General features: G+C 37.1%; 1 protein-coding gene across 1 annotated transcript; it reads right to left on the bottom strand.

Annotated features, from left to right (window-relative positions):
• Positions 1–1,477: 1,477 nt before the first annotated feature.
• dgat1b (diacylglycerol O-acyltransferase 1b) lies at positions 1,478–16,303 on the bottom strand. Its single transcript, XM_079894888.1, has 17 exons — positions 15,829–16,303; positions 13,502–13,589; positions 12,515–12,555; positions 11,685–11,770; positions 11,173–11,225; positions 10,522–10,627; positions 8,600–8,728; positions 7,738–7,809; positions 7,406–7,509; positions 6,975–7,013; positions 6,839–6,880; positions 6,714–6,758; positions 6,452–6,564; positions 6,161–6,226; positions 5,884–5,971; positions 3,988–4,050; positions 1,478–3,798 (listed from the first exon to the last, which is right to left on the bottom strand). The coding sequence occupies exons 1-17, from the start codon at positions 16,035–16,037 to the stop codon at positions 3,634–3,636; spliced, it is 1,509 nt and encodes a 502-aa protein (XP_079751014.1). The 5' UTR covers positions 16,038–16,303; the 3' UTR covers positions 1,478–3,633.
• Positions 16,304–18,343: the final 2,040 nt, after the last annotated feature.

The raw sequence follows: 18,343 nt of genomic DNA, 5'->3' as shown, positions 1-18,343 counted from the left end.
AACATATAGCTGAACACAGGGTACCTTTTTCAGAGTGGAAAAAACGTCATCTCCTCCCTGTAGGATAATACATCAATGTCCAGTGTCTCTGTTTCTCTTCTAGTGCAGCAAAAGAATTGACAGTTCCGTCAGAGCCCTGGAAATGACCCACGTGCCTCAAGTCATCTTACCAGAGGTGAATAAAAATAGGAAAGAAAAATAGATATGAACAGTCCAACCAGCAATCACCACAACGTAACATTGTTTGTTAACAAATGTTAATGCTTCATTCACGTGCTATCAGAATTCTTGTAAATACGAGATTCCTAGTTGAAAATTGGACATGAACGCCCTCTCAACCCAGCTAGAAATGCTTTAAGAAATGTTATCCCATAACATTCTAATAAAGTTTTTAGCAGGAAGTTTCCCAGCGGGCACTGGACGTCGACAACCCCACAAATAGCATTACCAGCTTCACTTACTAACCAGACTGACTTTATTTCTGTCATACGTCTACAGAAGTTCTTATTGAGAATAAACAGGAGGTTTAGATGTTTCGTTAAATGTTTCGTTTGGAGTCACTATTATGGTGATCGGTGTTCGCTTTAGTTGGGCTCTTGACTCTTTAATATTAGTTTTTCTCTGGCTGCTGTAATTGTTAATACATTAAATAATGTTAACATATGAGACCTTATTGTAAAGTGTTACCAGCATTTTTAATTCCTGTGTCTATTAGACTCACTTACTGTAGACATCAAAGCTTAGTTTCACAGACAAGGCTTAAGCCTAGTCCCAGACTAAAATGCATGTTTGAGCTGTTTTAACTAAAAGAAACTTGCACAGACATTTCTTAAAATATTTCAGTGACATAGTTTTCTCATAATCTCAAGATGCAAACCGAAATGTATTGTTCTAAGGAACATTTATATAGGCTACTTAAATTTCATAATAGAACTGAAGCCAGAACTAAGCCCTGTCTGTGAAACTAATCAGCATATGAATCTCAACAATGGTGACATGCTTCATGCTGCAGTGCATTCTGGGAGCCATGGATGAGGCACCCAGAACACACTGCAGCATGAAACATGTCACCATTATTGAGATTCATACACTGAATCTCGATGTCTAGTCTAATAGGGTGGACGAAGGGCAGAACAGTTGTTGTTGTGACAGGTAGGCCTATGCTCACAACAGTTTTTTTCCATAACAGCTACATCGCCATAGCGTTTTGTCATTAAAGTAGTGCATATTTGCTATATAGCATAAATAATCATTTGAGTAGGCTACCCAGACAGCAACATAGTGTCGGCCCAGATCCGGCCCACATCTGGACCGAGTGAAATCCACATGAACCAGATTTGGGCCAGATCTGGGCTGATACAATGTTGCTGTCTGGGTATTGTATGTTTTATACACAGCGTGTATATTATTTTATACAATTGCATGTATTTGACCATCTAGATAGCGCAATGTATGTTTATAAATGTTGTCAACGAATGGGATGCTACATTTTATTCAAAATTAAATATCTTTACAAGATTTTTAAGAAATAAGCAAGAATAAACGCGTCCTTCATCTTTCCTATTTCTGACAACAAGCACTTGAACGCGACAAGCTTGTAATCAGGACTTCAGAAGTGGGAAGTAGGAAATTTCAGAGAGGCTAGCACATGAAGACAGTATTATTACTTCATTTGATTTCTACACTATACCGTTCAAAAGTTTGGGATAGGTACGATTTTTAATGTTTTTGAAAGAAATCTCTTACATGCTCACCAAGGCTACATTTATTTATTCTTGGCAAAACTACATTTTCAGCAGCCATATGCTGTACTCACGCCATGTTGTAACACTATCAATGCCAATATGATGTTGTGTTCATGCTATGTTGTAATTGCGAGATTTCAACTTGTAAAAAGCGTTCACGTCCTCTAGACAGCCTCTAGAGCTCATATTAAAGCTTGTAAGATGGGAATTTTCTGAGAGCTTGACGAGGTCGTGAACACTTTTTACAAGTTGTATCTCGTAATTACGACATGACGACGTGAATGCACTCATCATCAGAGTCACATGGTCCTTCAGAAATGTTTGTCAATGTTTCAATTTATTTTAAATAGAAATCTTTTATAATACTATAAGTCTTTATTGTCAATGACTTTATTGTACCTTATTGTAAATTGTCAATATAGCCTAATGCATCCTTGAATAAAAAATTCTTAAAATCTAACTGACCACAAACTTTTGAACGACAGCAAACCTACAATAGCTACATTTATTGTAGTAAACATTAGTCCAAAGTGGGAATGTTTTAAACTTGATAGTAGTTGTTTAGCTAAATAAACAGTGACATACAGGCTACAGCATTGATTTTCTGCGCTGTAATCATTCTTCGGCCATTCCAATCTTTTGTATGTATGGCAATGTATACTAAACAGATCGCAGCACAGCAAAGCACTATCAAGCCTATTAGATAGCAAAAGCTCTTGAAGTGCGTCTGTTGCACTGCGGCAAACACGATAGGATGTTCATACAGTATGACCCGTGGCTATTATAAGACTTATCTCCAAAGCCATTTATCACAAACTTGCACTGATTGTGAGGATCTGGCACCCTCATCATGTGAGGACAAATTGCACTGGAAGGGCCTGATCTGTGAAAAATATCACACTGCGAGATTACAATGCATCCGGTTCTCTCCAGTGAATACAATTACGCTTGATAAATGCCTCCACAAAAACAAATAATGGTGCCACAGTAGCATCATTTGCAGGGTTGTTTATTCTCAACAGTCCCCACAGGGTGGCGCACTTTTGATGAGTAGGTACCATAATGCCGACAACGGAGCGCAGATGGCATCTCAACAACAGTGTAGTGTACAACAGTTTAGATACACAAAAATGCAATTCAATATCATTTAAAACATAAAATATGGATTAAAAATAATGGACGAAACATTTAGGATTTAACAAAAAATTTCTCTCTCATCCCTTTGCAAAAAAAAAAAAAAAAAAAAAACCCAATCACGTCAGCAATTAAAGTGTCTGGCCGCATATGGCTTTAAAAATATAGCCTATTAATTAAAAAAAATACACATTTCTGTCTGTACATAATCTCTTTACATATAGCATCGCATTATGTAGATTTATGGACTGGCACTTAAAAAGAACAACAACACATTTGTATAGTAGACCTTAAAGTCAGTATAAGGAGTTTTCACAATATTTTTTGAACTGTAAGAAAATGTTAAAATGCTAATAAAGTGACAGGACACGGACCTGAGTGTGAGAAAGTCCCACTAGTAATGCATTTAACATACCATCAAATAATATGTCCAGTTTCATTTAGTGAAGTTAAAACAAGCACTTGACACCTGTAGAGTCACATTCAGAACCCTAAAGACTCTTGTGCATTTCTATTTAGAGTTCTAGGCAAGATTTGCATAGATTGGCTATTGTAATTGTTCATAAAGGTCTAAAAATAGCTTAGAGCTGTGAATTTATTTGAAGACTTCATGGAAACCTGACTGTACCGGGAAATCTTCAACTGTATCAATGTACTCCAACCTGTACCACTGCAGTATGTAGCCTATAGTCTTACAGCAATATTTCGAAGGGTAGCTGCTTAGCCGAGTCCGCGATCGGGCTTTACAGCGTGATTACAGAGCTTCAGTGACTGTCGGGTCATCCTGGTTGTGGGTGACATAGTAGTCATGAACATACATCAGAACTGCGATAGGTTGACCAATAATAAGTGAGAGCCACACAGCAGCATTTCCATAGTTTCCCCGAAGAAACCTGGCCACAAACCATGCCAGTGGGAGCTGAAATAAAGAATAGTATTATCGTAAACTGAAAAAGGTACTATGTATTGATATAAAAAAGATTGCATTCATTTCATAGCTCAGCTACCTGCTTAGATGATTATCACAAACATAATACATGGTTTTCTTATGCACGAATGCATGAACATAAATGCGTAATTTTTGTATGTAAAGATTAAATATTTATACCTGTGCCATCATGCCCATAAATGCCCACAGTCTGAACATCCTGAGTGGGACACTGACCAGGTACTGCAGACAGAAAGAGAGAGATATATATACACATTAAACACTTCAACTCCTGAGTGATGGATAGTTAAGTGCATTTGTCATTTTTTACATTTATGCATTTTAAACCTGCAGTTTAGAGAACAAGCAAGTTATCAAAGCCAACTGGGAAGCAAGTCCCAAAAAAAAGGGCGTGGCCTGGTTAAGTTGCGTTAGTAATGTGTTGAAACTCGCGGTTATAGTAAGGGGAATGACATTTCCGAAACTCGTTCAAAGCAGTTGACCAATCACAACACACTGGTCCAGCCAACCAATCAGAGCACATTGTGCTTTTCGGAAAGGGGGGCTTCATAGAGACAGTAACTAAACAGAGCGTTACTGACAGACTGGAAAAAGAAGTGCTGCAACAATGTAAAATATGTGAAAAACACTGTTTTTTGAACATTCAAGCCTGAAACCTATTTTAGTAGACCCCAAAAACAAAATCAAGACTTTGTAAAAGCGCATAATGTGTCCTTTTTAAATCCTAAAGAGTGATGTATGAAACTTTGTCAGGTTATATGAAGCTGGTAACTTCCCATAATAACACCATCAAATATTGATTAAGCACCGAAGGGTTGAGCACTGCTGTTGCGTCCTTTAACCAGGTTCTTAACCTCTATTGAACTCCAGGGGTCTTGGAACACTGGCCTTCCTGTTACCCCTCACTAAATCATCTTTACAGCTCCAGTTTTAGATATTCCTGAGATGAAACTTCACTCTCCATCTGAGCTTTCTGAGTCATTACTGTGATCCTGGGTCCGGTTCTGAGGTGCCTTGTGAAGGTCAATGTTTTTTAATAAGACGGTTAAGAATACTATCTGCCTGCACCTGCGGATTGGACACATCTTCCTCTCTGATTTCTCTCTCTCTCTCTCCCTTCCCCCAGCTCAGCTCACAGCTTATCACAGAGAACAGCAGCCTGATAGGAGCCTGTTCTTCATCTTCCTCATCCCTCCGTTCTGACCTTCATCTCCTCTGAAGAACGGTGGCTACCAGCCAAACGCCGGGCACCTGCTTCTGAGTCAGGGAAATGAGACGACGCCTCGGGAGTGGGGAACATCTAAAATTTTACAAATTATTCTAGAAACCACAGCTGCTTCAAAGAACAGCTGCTTCCCGCAATGCTCAAAGGTCTCCAATTTTATTTTTATAAATTTGAGTACATTTATGTTTTTTTTTAGTTGATTTGATTTGATTTATTTTGGATTTGACAGATAACGTAATCCAAAGAATAGCATGTTAAAGTGTGAACACTTATTTCCAACATGGTCCTTGGTGTTAGAAGATTTAACACATAACAAAGACCGATTGCAGGACCAAGACAACCATCAACAGACAATCCACAAATTCATTTTTTTTTGAAGTGAAGATTCAGTTTTGAAATACTTTCTTCTAACCCAGCTTCATATAACTGACAAATGATATTTAAAATTGTATCATTTTGTCTAATAAAAAAATAAAATAAAAAACTAAAATCAATTGTTTAAATGTTACAAGTGAATTTTCAAGATTACATTTAAAAATATAATAGTGTTTTTTAAGATTAACTTTAAGTGAGCAGTACATAATGGTTTAAGTTTATGCACTTTTTTTTTGGGGGGGGGGGGGTATTTTAATGGCATTAATAGTAAAATATTCAAAGTAAACACACTAGCTTCTGAAATATTACTGTGTATTGATTTTGCTTATGAGAAGTAGCACATTTCTAAAATGAGAATAATTCACACAGGTTGTTACCCTGCTTAGACTGTTAACTTTCATTTGCCATGACCCGACAGAATATTTAAAACAGTGTGTGATTTATGCATATCTCACCTCGTGAAAAAAAGCAGAGGCGAAAAATACAGCTGATTGGCTCAGTAACTTGCCAGCACCTCTTCGCATCAACGGCTTGTAAAAGTGTCTTTGAAAACAGGAGAGAGAAGCACATAAACTCACAGCCAGTCTGAACTATAAATAACCATATATTTCTTGTGGACAGATCACATTATAGTCTCTCTTCATTATGGTCTCTGTGAGTTTTACTGTGTCGTATTTCATCTCGCCTCCCAACAGCTGTCTGCGGTCTCTTTCAAAACCCCTGTTCACTCACCGGAGACACCACTTGTGCACAGGAATATTCCAGTTTTGCCAGAAGTATGTTATAGTCTCGGAGTTCCTAAAAGAAACACAGTGTCACAATCCATCTGAGACTAAAACTCTACGTACAGTGTGAAATGGAAGTGGAAAAGGGATAGATGGCGCATATAAACCAGATTGACTGCATTCAAAGCCCATCAAACGCAGTACGGTGTGGAAGTGGTACCCCCCCTCGCAGCTCAAATAAAGCTTTTACTAGGAGAAATAACTGTAAAGACATCCAAAAGAAGATAACATCACTCACCACCAGTCACGGTAGAATTCCCGATCTCCAAACCTCAACAGCTCAGCCACAAAGTTCATTGAGGAATGGAAAAACGAGTAGAAGAAAATCAACCAGAGGAGATGGTTGGGCACCTAGTGTAAAAATAGATAACAGTAGCCATAATTTGTTTCATGCTTCATTTCTTTCATCTAAACAACACCGATGTAAGCAAAAATCAGAACACAGGATTGTGTTTCTATTCTGAGAAGGAAACATTGACCTTAAAGTTTGTTTAACTTACTGCCAGTCTAAGCAGACGCTCTGTCATTCTAGAGAAGTCCATTTCCTGACAAAAATGAAAAATAGAATTAAAACGTGCTTGTTCTTAAAGCACTGGAAAACAGAAGATAAAGCACATGAACACACCTGCAATGGCTTCATTGAACTTCGAATGATTGGCACCATCCACTGAAAGACAATAAAAAGAACATTAGATATGAAATGTCTCACAGACATGAAAATTGAGGCTTGATGTGATTACCAAATGCACTGTGATGCTTACCTGCTGCGTTAAACCAACCAATAACTGTGTGAGGAGAAACTGTAACAGACAAGCGAAGCTGATTTTAATTTCTCACTAAATATAAAACTAAAATGGTAACAATAGAAGCGTGTGTGTGTGTGTGTGTGAGAGAGTGTGTCTGTGTGAATTAAATTTGTAATTTGCAACAGCTATAAAAGAAAGTAATGCTCTAACAAGAAGCACTTTCATAAATAAAAATTACCCTCATATATTCCTGCCACGACTCCCGGCAATTGTGTGCAAACAATAAGCTAATTCCTATGATTTATTGCTATTTGCAGATTTAGGCAAGAATGCAATATTCACACAATAAACAAGTCATAATATACTATGAACAAATCTGGTAGCACAACTTAGCAATATAAAGAACTGTCGATAACGTCAGGAATATGTCCAAGCCAATCGCCTACCATCTCAAAGAGCCTCCTGAACAGAAATCCCATTCGGATGGATTCGGAGCGGGGAAAATTGAGCTCATAGCACAGGGTTGGAGCAAAAACAAAATAATACATATCTGAAAAAAAGAAAAGAAAAAGAAGTCAAAATACTAACTACATGTTCTCAGGTCAAAGTATTTGACACTGACAAAATTGTTGTTAGATATCATGAAAATAAAAGAAAATCTATAATTATGATTGGAAATAACAATGACTGTGTAAGCATCTGTGTCTAACACTATTCTGTATTTCAACAAAAAAAATTGTATTGCCTTAAATAAAATGTAAGCCATACTGTAGCTTACCCCTGAGAGAGAGATTTCCTGGATAAGACACTTGCAAATGCATTCCACTGGATGCAGATTGAGTTGATGGACCTAAAAACACAGGAATCTTTAAAGAAATGAACAAATCTGCTTCTAATGTCAATTAAACCTGACATTCAGCTAAAGAATAAGAACATTTACTGCAAAACATATTGAACTCTCGACCAAACCCCAAGGACATAAATAAAATGATCACTATTAATCCTATAACCTGTCCCTCCAGGATTTTGCAATCTTGCAACTGCAAGAATTAAAGGGATAGTGAAAATTTTGTAAAATAATAAATAAGATGTAGTCATCATTTACTCTCCCTATAGTTGTTCAAAACCTGTGAATGAGTTTCATTCTTCTGTTGAACACAAAAGTTGATATTTTAAAGAATGTTAGTAATCAAACAGTTGACAGTAGCCATTGCCTTCCATAATAGAAAAAATATGGAAGTCAATGACTACAGTCAACTGTCTGGTTACCAACATTCTTTAAACTATCTTCTATTGTGTTCAACAGAAGTAAGAAACTCATACAGGTATTGAACAACTTGAGGGAGAGTACATTTTCCTTCAGCCTTTTTTCAGAGCAAACGGCTCTGAACCGTTCATTGCTGAACGATCGCCAAAATTGCTAAAATTCACAAAGCCCATTATCACAGGGGATGGAACAATGTCCATAGTGCAGCATAGTGTTTATTATAGCTTATAGGGGGCAACAAAAATGTCATCACAGTTTTGGCCATATAGTGCACTAAATATATTAAACTAGCAATATATATCTATTTCATACCCTTCATACTGCAGAAGAGGCCGCACATAATGTTTGATGAGGAGTGGATGTATTTACTCACACGAAAGAGATCTGGAGAGGGTGCGGGCCTTCGCTTGTGTTCTTTCTCTGCACCACCTGTTAACATCTTTATACGAGTACAATTTCAAAAACAGGATGGTGTAGATTCCTAAGGCAAACGCCCCTCCGACTGCATAAAGAGGACACAATGACAGAAACACGCTATTAGAAAGAGCTATTCTGCATAAACAGAACTCACCACTTCCTTTTAATACCTGGAAATAGGAACACAAGAGGTTTGTAATGCAAATACACTTCCATCACAACACTTTCAATAGTTCATAACTTATAGTCACATGACCCAGCACGTCCAGACTCATAGCCCATCACCACTCTAGCGTGCACAGAGCTGGCTCACATTCAAATGCTCCCTCCACCACTGCTTTATCAATAGCAGCCATATGTTGGGTGGAAATGGTCCATGCAGGGGCTCTGGAGTGCGTCTATGCCCTAGAGAGATGGACTCAAGGGCTGTAGGACCAGCAGAGGCCCCGGCGGCCTGTGAAATGACCTGGCTGTCTGGTACAGGAGCAGTGTGTACAGTACTAGGCTGACAGATGGAGGCACATTTTCACCTCCCGTAGTGCAAACAGATGAGAGCGGACAGAAGAGCCAGTGAAAGTTGTGGTATGGAGAGGAGGAAGTGAGGGATTATATTTCCTACAAAAATGCATCATTATATTGCCTCTGAATTCAGGTTTGAAATTTGAAATGGGTAAATATATCAGTCTATCACTAAACAGGTCACAATGAGGGTCAGACTCAAACCTGCATCTACTGCATGAGCACCACAGATAATCATTAGGCTGTGGCTCTGATCCAACAATGTTTTGATACTGCTCTATATAGTATTGTGAATAAAGGTGGATTAGTTCAGTCTGCAATTTATAATTTGCTTGTGCCCAATCCTTTCTGCTGGATCACCTGATCACATGATAGGCATATTATAGTCGAAATTAATTCATTCAATTAATTAAGATCATTAAAATGATCTTCTATTTGTGCTGATGATTATCCAGAAAAAAGTGAATGAATACATTTGAGATGCATTTCTTTATTCTGATATTAGATTTCTACACTATTTTGAATAAGTTAATAAAACACTAAAAAGTAAAATCAATCATTTTAAATGATACAATTGAAGTTATAGTATTCATTTATATATATTTAAAATAATAATATACCACAATATTATAATTTACAGTATACTGTATCAGTATGCAATATATTACAGTATTTCATTTTGATATCGGCTAAAGATCTCAAATATGATTTTAACTCTTTCCCTGCCAACGTAAAAAAAAAAAAAGAAGTTGCCAACCAGCATTTTGATCATATATATATATATATACACTTTATTCTAGATTTATGCATACATACATACATTTATGCATTTATTCTAGATTTATGCATACATGCATACATACATAACTTTTATTATCAACACTTGAATGTGGGTAAGTTTCATAAAGAAAGCAAAATTTTGAACAAATATCTGAGAAAATTACGTTTTCGTCAAAGACTACATCCGGATCAAATTTAGAACGATGATCAAAACATAGTGTCCATTAACACCCCTAATGCTTGCACAGTCCTATAGCTAGTCCTGGGTAGTTTTGATATATATGCTTTTTAATGTTGGTGATTGCGTTATTTTATGATATGGCTGGTGTCTGCATCTTCTTCTCATGTGTTTTGATCAGGAGATTCAGTACTCTTTCAAAAGAGTTTATACGGCCCCTTCCGTATAAAAGCGAAAATATGGAAAGCCGGAAAATTCCATCAATGGTGGGCAAGCGTTTTCTCGCAAATGATGGAAATTTTCGTCAATGGTGGGGAAAGAGTGTATGTGTTTGTGTAAGTATTGTGTTGTATTATGTACACAATGCACCATGAAAGTGTGTGTATAATGTACAGTCTCACCTGGTGTAATAGATGGCAGCTTCAACACAACAACCATCGGAAAACATAAGACGACTGTTAAATTGAAGATGTAGATCAGCAGGCCGACCTTCTCACTGATCAACCCCTGGAAAACACACCAAAGAGTCAATTATAACATGTCTGATGACAACACAATCAGACCAAACATCAAAAACACACACAGCCAAGCACTATAATCACAAAACACAGATATCAAAACACAAATCGCCTAGATAATAACATAATCTGACAAATTAAGAAATGACATAAAACAACCAAAACCCCAGGAACATAAAACAGATGTTTTTGCACATAAAAATGCCCTACACTTAATTTTTTTATGCAAGTCTTACATAACATCAGCAAAATGCCTGAACTGTTTATAAGTTCATTCAGTTTCAATTCAGCCAGTTGAGTAAATGTGCTGATACTCGGTTCACATTTGCAAGCTCTCTCAAATATGTCAGGCTTTTTAAAACGCAATGAATCAAATTCGCCCTCTAAATTGAACTCTTCACAACCCCTCAATGTAATTTCAAACGCCAAATTAGACTGTGTGAAGTGACTGAACCCTTGCATTTTTATGACAATGGCTTTATTCATTATGATAAACAGATTAAACGTAGAAATGTGAATGGCTTTTGAACTCACCATGGCTAGTTTCCTCTCTGTGTACAATGCCACGAGTATAAAAACATTAGAAACTGCAAGAAACAAATTGTTATAATGTCAAATATGATCATATTTCAAAAAACAAATGCAAGTTTTAGTAATAAAATAATTTTTGCAGCCTGTAATGAAACAGACAAGGGTAAAAATTATACCCTCAGGATGAACCTTACAACAGGGCAGACGGCCAGAACACACACACACACTATACAATCACACCACATGCTACAAACAAGATAAAATCGCAACATAAAGACTTAGGGTTAAAAACAATTATACTTCTCTATCTTTGATAACATGCAAAATTATACACAAAATCTACATTTTAGCAGATTAACAAAGGGAGTATTTTGACAATTTTCAAATCAAACAGGCATTGTCTGAATATGTGGGAGTGTTCTCTGCCAGCCTCATTTTAATAATGCCCCTGTCTGGAAAACAAAAGAATAGACCAAAGGGGGAAATATATGCTAAGCTCCCCTTAAACTACATACCAATGACCAGGCATGCAGCAGGCCAGCTATAAGGGTCCTTGAGGAACAATGACACCACCTCAATGGGGTCCACTAAAATCCCATACCTACAACACAAAAAAATGGATGTGAATTACAAAACAAACATGTCCCTAAACCTTTACACATCTGACGCAACATATGTTTATTCCTGCATTTGTCCCTTGTTCTGAACCTCAGATTATCTGCGGCGGTTTCAGCGGGCAGCTGTATACATACTGTCTGCAAGCAGCAGTGTGCAACATGATGACAGCATATGGTTCCCTCAGCATGGGGTTTAGTGTTTCATTCCACTCAGGGAGAGGAGGGCCTGTACACTTATCAAACAAACCCTATAGACTCATCTTCATCTGCATGACACTCAAAACACAGAGAGCAGAGAATGCGTTTTAACACTTTTGTGTTCATTCGACACCTACTCAATGGGGAAGTTGAAGACAAAGGTAAGTTGTAAACGTTTAAGGACCGCATTCTGGTGTATGTGCCCTTTTGTGCAAGATGAATGATTGATATTAATATCAAGTATGTACTGTATATTGATATTGTCAATTTTAAGATCAAATAATTGGACCAAAAGCCACAAATCTCCCATTTTTAATTCATTAAAGTCACAATTAAATGGAAGTAGCGACATACCCTTTCTTCCATATTATATCGTATATCCGAGTAAAACAGATTTGAGTGACATTTTGATTAAAAATTACAAGGCCAAATTAAAAAAAAATCCTGGATGAGTCATTCAATAGATAGGGTGAATTTTCATTTCATGCAGACTTTAAGCATTTTTAAAAAATTACGCATACTGTTCATACCTTAGAAGGTTTTCCAAGAACAGGCGTGCATTGCTCAAAACCTGCAAAAAAGTAGAGACGCACATTCATGAAGAAAACAAATTAAAACCAACACAAGAATACATCACTAATGCTAGCTAACATGTCAGGACAACCAGAATAAAATCTTCCAAAGATCCTTATTCACTGTCTGTACACAGTTTGCAGAGATATATTGAAATTCATGTCCATAAATCCATACAGAAGACAGACACACTTATTCATACGTACTGAATGAGAAAGAACAACAATGGATGAAAGGAAAAAAGTCTGGCTGAAAATATTTGCAGAGGACAAAATTGAGTCGTCTCAAAGCTCGCATTAACAGTAAGTTGAAAAGCGTGAATGCATTCTTCACAGTTTTGAAGACAAGGACTTGGCTGGCTGTCCTCCATGTTCAGCTAGTGTTTAGAGAGACAAGCTGTTTTGAGCTGTTTATTTTTGGGTCTCACTTGGCATTAAGTGTTTCTCCATAAACAGACATACAAATCAAAGATTCTTCACATGCCACATGACTGCCACACACCATCCGATGTTACTTAAAATGTGTCATTGCAATACAATTATGTCACAAGTGTGGGTTTTCCTGAGTTAAAATTAGGTCTGTTAAGTCCAAAAAGAGATATTTTAGCTTCCATAAGGCCTAATGATTGTGCTTATCCATTTCAGACAGAAAGACAAACTTTTCCAAGTAGCTCATTCATTAAATAAACATATACTTTCAGAAACAAGACATATTCAAATAATCCAATGATCTGGGAAGTGGACATCTAAGCAACAAGTTGGCTTCTTTAAAACCATAACATTATTTTTTTTTTACTAGCATAAGAGGCAGTAACAATTATTATAACTAATCTTTGGCAGCAAGAGGAAATGTGACACAGTTTAACAAGAAGATAAAGTAGGCAAGTCAAAGCATGTAGTCCAACAGGGTTTGGCTTTTGTAACTGTTTCAGAATTCAGACTTACCAGCATTACAACACACCAGTTCAGGATGCCTCTGTAATTTTTGAAGCTGCTTGCAGAACTCAGCATTGACTCCTGCAACTTGTGGCAACTATAGGAGGAAATAAAGACGACATTAAATAAAAACAGTAATGATGATTAAACTATTTAGAATGAAATTTTATTGTTCTTTATAGTAATTTTTCTATATTGGTATTGAAAGATTGTGTGGATTTCAAGTGCACCGTGCAATCAACTCTATCTGTGTCTGTAAAGGTGTGAACCAAATTGTGCTATTATAATAACAAAAGAACATTTCTCAGGGTAGATTGCAAGATCTCCAGTGGAATGTCCACACAGTATTGTTTGTAGCCCCTTTATCTTCATGTATACAGTTCTGTCCCTTAGACTTTGGGTTAAGATTCTTTGAAGGCAGACATGCTAACATCTCTGCTGAAGAACTTTGCTACACTACTTTAATAAATTCTTCTCCCCCACAAGAATTCTGGTCAAGCTTACTTATTTTATGTATTAGAGACATCTAATACATTGGCGAGCCAGCCAAATGACTGCTCAGCCAATTACAGGAAAAGCTAAGTATCTAACTAAAATCCATATAGTATAATAAGACTAAAAGGGCCTTTTTGATTTTTCGCCTGAAATAGCACAATTCGATTAGCGAAAAATGCTACCTTTCAGATTGTGCTACCAGCATCATATTCATGTGGTTTGAGGCTTTATTAACGTCCTACCATTAAAACAATGCAAATATAGTGTTGGTAGCACAATCTGATAGGTAGGATTTTTCGTCAGAACACCGGCAATCCGCCATTTTGGAATGAAAATGAGGCTGAGGTGAGAGAACTAAGATTGGTAATGGTAAGCACACAATTCAAGAACACTCTAGTTTTTTAGTTGTTGTTAAAAGGGCGTGAACATTTTTAAGTAGGTAGTATAATTATACCAGTAAATATAAGATCTTTGGTATGGAGTGTGGCTCCAAATAGCGAACCTATTTAAAAGCTTTAAAGTTTGGAAGAGGCACTCCTCCACCTTTTAAGTTTCATCTGTTTATCCTGCTGTTGTTTCTGCTCTGCCCATGACTTTGTTGTTTACCTGGGGATTTAATTTCAAAATGGTGGTCACTGCATGAAATCAGCCTGTAGAGTGCAACAGTGCCTGCCCTCTTTTTCAGCAGCCTTGTTCCTGAGATACTTTTACCATAGGGATTTTTAAAAAAGTCTAAGAGTTATAAGCCATGAACCAAACCAACCAGCTATGATTTGAAGCAAAAAAAAAAAAGTATTTAACCGCTTTAACGAGGGAAAGAACTACAATTTCATGAATCATTGCGATTTACAAAATTGAATTAAAAACAGATAAATATAAAACTAAACATTACTTAAAAGAATAGTTTACCCACAATTTAAATTCTGTCATCATTAACTCACCATCAAGTTGTTCCAAACCAGTATGAATTTCTGTCTTCTGCTGAACACAAAAGAAGATATTTTGAAGAATGTCGGTAACCAAACATTTGATGGGTCCCATTGACTTCCATAGTATTTTCCCCCACCCTATGGAAGTCAATGGGGACCTTCTTCGAAATATCTTCTTGGAGAGATTTACTTGTTTCTATTCTCTGATTGGTAGATTTCTTTGCAGAATCATAGGAAATGTAGTTTTTCACCAGGAATTACGCTGATAACTTGGTTATTTAAAAAACTTTTGGGGGCTGATTGCTTTCACTAAAACATATTCTCTTGATTACCAACTTCATAGCTTGCAGTAGGTCTGCCTTTGAAATGTTTCTTAAAGTTTTTTAAGTTATTGTTCAAAATCAATTCTCTTATGGAGAAAATAAATGTAATTTTTACTTTAGGAACTGACTTTTGCACTCTAAACATAAAGGGGGACATGGCCTCCTCCCAAGATATTGCATATCATTGATCTATTCTCTTTTTTTTTTTCGACAGTAGGCCTATATTTTAATTTTTAATTTATTACATTTTATCCCCCCATAATCCAGAATATGTGGTTACATCTCAAATCATTTAGCAGAATTATTTAGCTAATGATCGAGAATCCTGGAATCATCATATTTGCAGTTTATTATTTTTTAGTTTTGCTCAATGGAATAGGTTTTCAGTAACTTTCGAATAAGTGAAATGATGGTATTTTGGGTAAAAAGGGGTTAAAAGTGTCCTGTACAGCGCCACATGCACATGGGCGAATCCTGCCTCTCTCTCTGTGCAGTGCGCCGTTTTTGTCACTGTTGTCACATTAAATGCCCATAAAACGACAACAACCTACGTTTGTTGCATGACGTCTTGGCGTAAACTACATCTTACCTCATTATGTCGTAGAGACCGCATTTTCGTTTGTCTTCGTTCAGCGGTGCCTGTAAGTTTTTGGTGAGAGACTCCCGTGTCTTGGGAAAGGGATCACTGGCTGCTGCGGACGCGCCGTTTCTGAGTTTCACAGTCTCGCTCTTTGCGTTCGAGATGGTCGCGCGCCTACGATTCCGTGTGATGGGCCGAAAATCATCCTTGTCAGTCATGATTCTAGCAAATGCACAGCAAGCCTTCAGCAAACAAATTTAATAAGCCAAGTCCACGCAGGAGTTGCATTTGGCTCTGCGACCGGAAAAACAAGCTTTTGCGTAAAGCCCCAGTTTTGCAAGCTATTAGACTGACGCAATATGTGTAATAATGCTGCCTGACTCAAACGATTGTGTGGACTTTAGCACGTTTGTTAATAAAATGAGTTTCAGGCAGGTTTAAGACTTTTCCCCCGGATCCAGTTCCGCGTTCATTCTGGGCATGTAAAACAACTCGTCTAAGCCAATAGGAGTCAGTAGTGTAATACTGTAACTCTAAGCTGCTATAAGGGTCACATTGTGATAGGCTATTTCACACACAAAAAAAACAAAAAAACAAAAAAATCATGACCATTATAAATAATATAAAGAATGAATTGAACAAAAAAGAGAACATATTTACTGTTGAAAGAGAACAAATTTGCTGTTGAAACTCGAATGACTTTCTTTTCTTAAAAAAAAAAAAAAGAAAAAAAGAAGATGTTATGGACTGTAAGCCAGCATTCACTTTATTTGGGTCTTTTTTTTTCAATACAATGAAAGTGAATGGTGATTGGTGATTGAGCCTCCCATTCTGTCAAGCATCTAATTTTGTTTCACATAAAAAGTCATTCTGTTTTGGAACAACATGCAAGTTAATGAAAACACAACTTTTTTTGTATATAACCAGTTTCACTATACATTATTGCACTACTAAAATCTACTGCATGTTAAAACAATGGGATCTTCAAACAGTATAAGGTTTTTTTTCATCTTCCTGTTAATATTTTGACAGGAATAGCTTATAACAAATACCACAATGTTGTAATATAGCCTATTGAACCTTAGTAAATTTGGTATTTTGGAAGTAATGGTTGAGATCAGGATTTTGCGTGATTCCAAAATATTTGATTCCCAGTTTATTCTAGGAGTTACAGAAAAACAGGTGGAAATAAGCTCGACAATGTGCAGTGTGCAGACAACCGCTACCTAAGACGCTCAGTGCTCATCGAGGCAGAACATTTCACCTTCCCTCTATCAAAGCTGCAAAGTAAACTACAAGAAAACATTCTGCAGTAAATCAAAGTGAGAAAGACATTTCAGAAGCAACTTTTTGGAAGCTGTATCCGAGCAGTGCAGCAAAACCGACTGCGTTGCGTGCAGCCATCCAGTTTTTGGTGTATGATGGTAGGATATTTTTTGATTCCGGTGCATCTAAAATTTAAAGAAAAAGGTGTTTAATTAATAATTGATGGTTTTATGTCAGCAGCATCGATGTAAGTTCAAACACTCAAAGTCTGGCCAGGGCAGCAGCAGCAAAATGTGACTTTAGAGTTTGAATGGCTGCAATCGTTCTCGGCTCCCTCAGTAAAGATACTGCCGCTTGTTTCACTTGGCTGCGAGCCCCCGTATGAAATAGGGGCCTGAGAAAGATTAATTCTATACATTTCAGTGGCAGGTTGATTGTATTTTATGCCTGGCCGCATGACTTGTGACCCTCTCTTCTGTCAGGGCTGTCAGAGCAAGCTGGCAGAGGCGTTTGGTTGTGTAGGCCTGAGGTGAGGAGGAATGTGCCCGGTTGCGATCATGTCCTTGGATTCGTAATGAAGTTGTGAGGCTGAAATCACTCACTCCTGCGTGGCGTAGTGGCACGTCATGTTTTATCACAGGGATGCCACATTTACTCAGTCATTAGGGACCGAAAGCTAGTTTATCTCTGTTGCGATCCAGGCAGACTGATAGACACTTCAGGGGTGGCACGTGTGTCAGCACTTTTGCGGTTCAGTCAAGGACTTGACTCCAGATATCGCTGTCATTCTCTATACGTCTCTGTCTTTCGCAAGCTTGCTCACTCCCACGGATCATCTGACAGGTTGGTTCTTTGAAATAATGTCTGCTATGACATCACTATGACAAATGACAAATGATTAGATTAACATGTAATTATGCCACCCACAAAACTAGAGAAAAATGTTTTTGCTCAGATGTTCTCAGATTAGATATATTTCTTTGAATATCAAGTGTCTCAGCTGTTTCTGACAAAATTCGTAGATACATAAAAATAGACTAGTAGTTAGTTGTATTTATTACTTACAAACTCTAATATGTATTAAAATAAATACAAAAATACATAAGTACCCCAAAACTAACAAAAACAATAATAAAACTTCACCTAAAATTTAATTGAAAATGGAAAATATAAAAACAGAAACTAATTTATCTCTGATCTGAGCAGTTTGACATTGTTGCGATACTTTGTTCTTTTTTCCAGAGAAGAATCTGAAAAT

The sequence above is a fragment of the Squalius cephalus genome (genome assembly GCF_949319135.1).
Source record: "Squalius cephalus genome assembly, chromosome: 15".
NCBI classification, from domain to species: Eukaryota; Metazoa; Chordata; class Actinopteri; order Cypriniformes; family Leuciscidae; genus Squalius; species Squalius cephalus.
The sequence above is the reverse complement of the archived record's forward strand: the minus strand, read 5'-3'. Positions and strand labels throughout refer to the sequence as shown.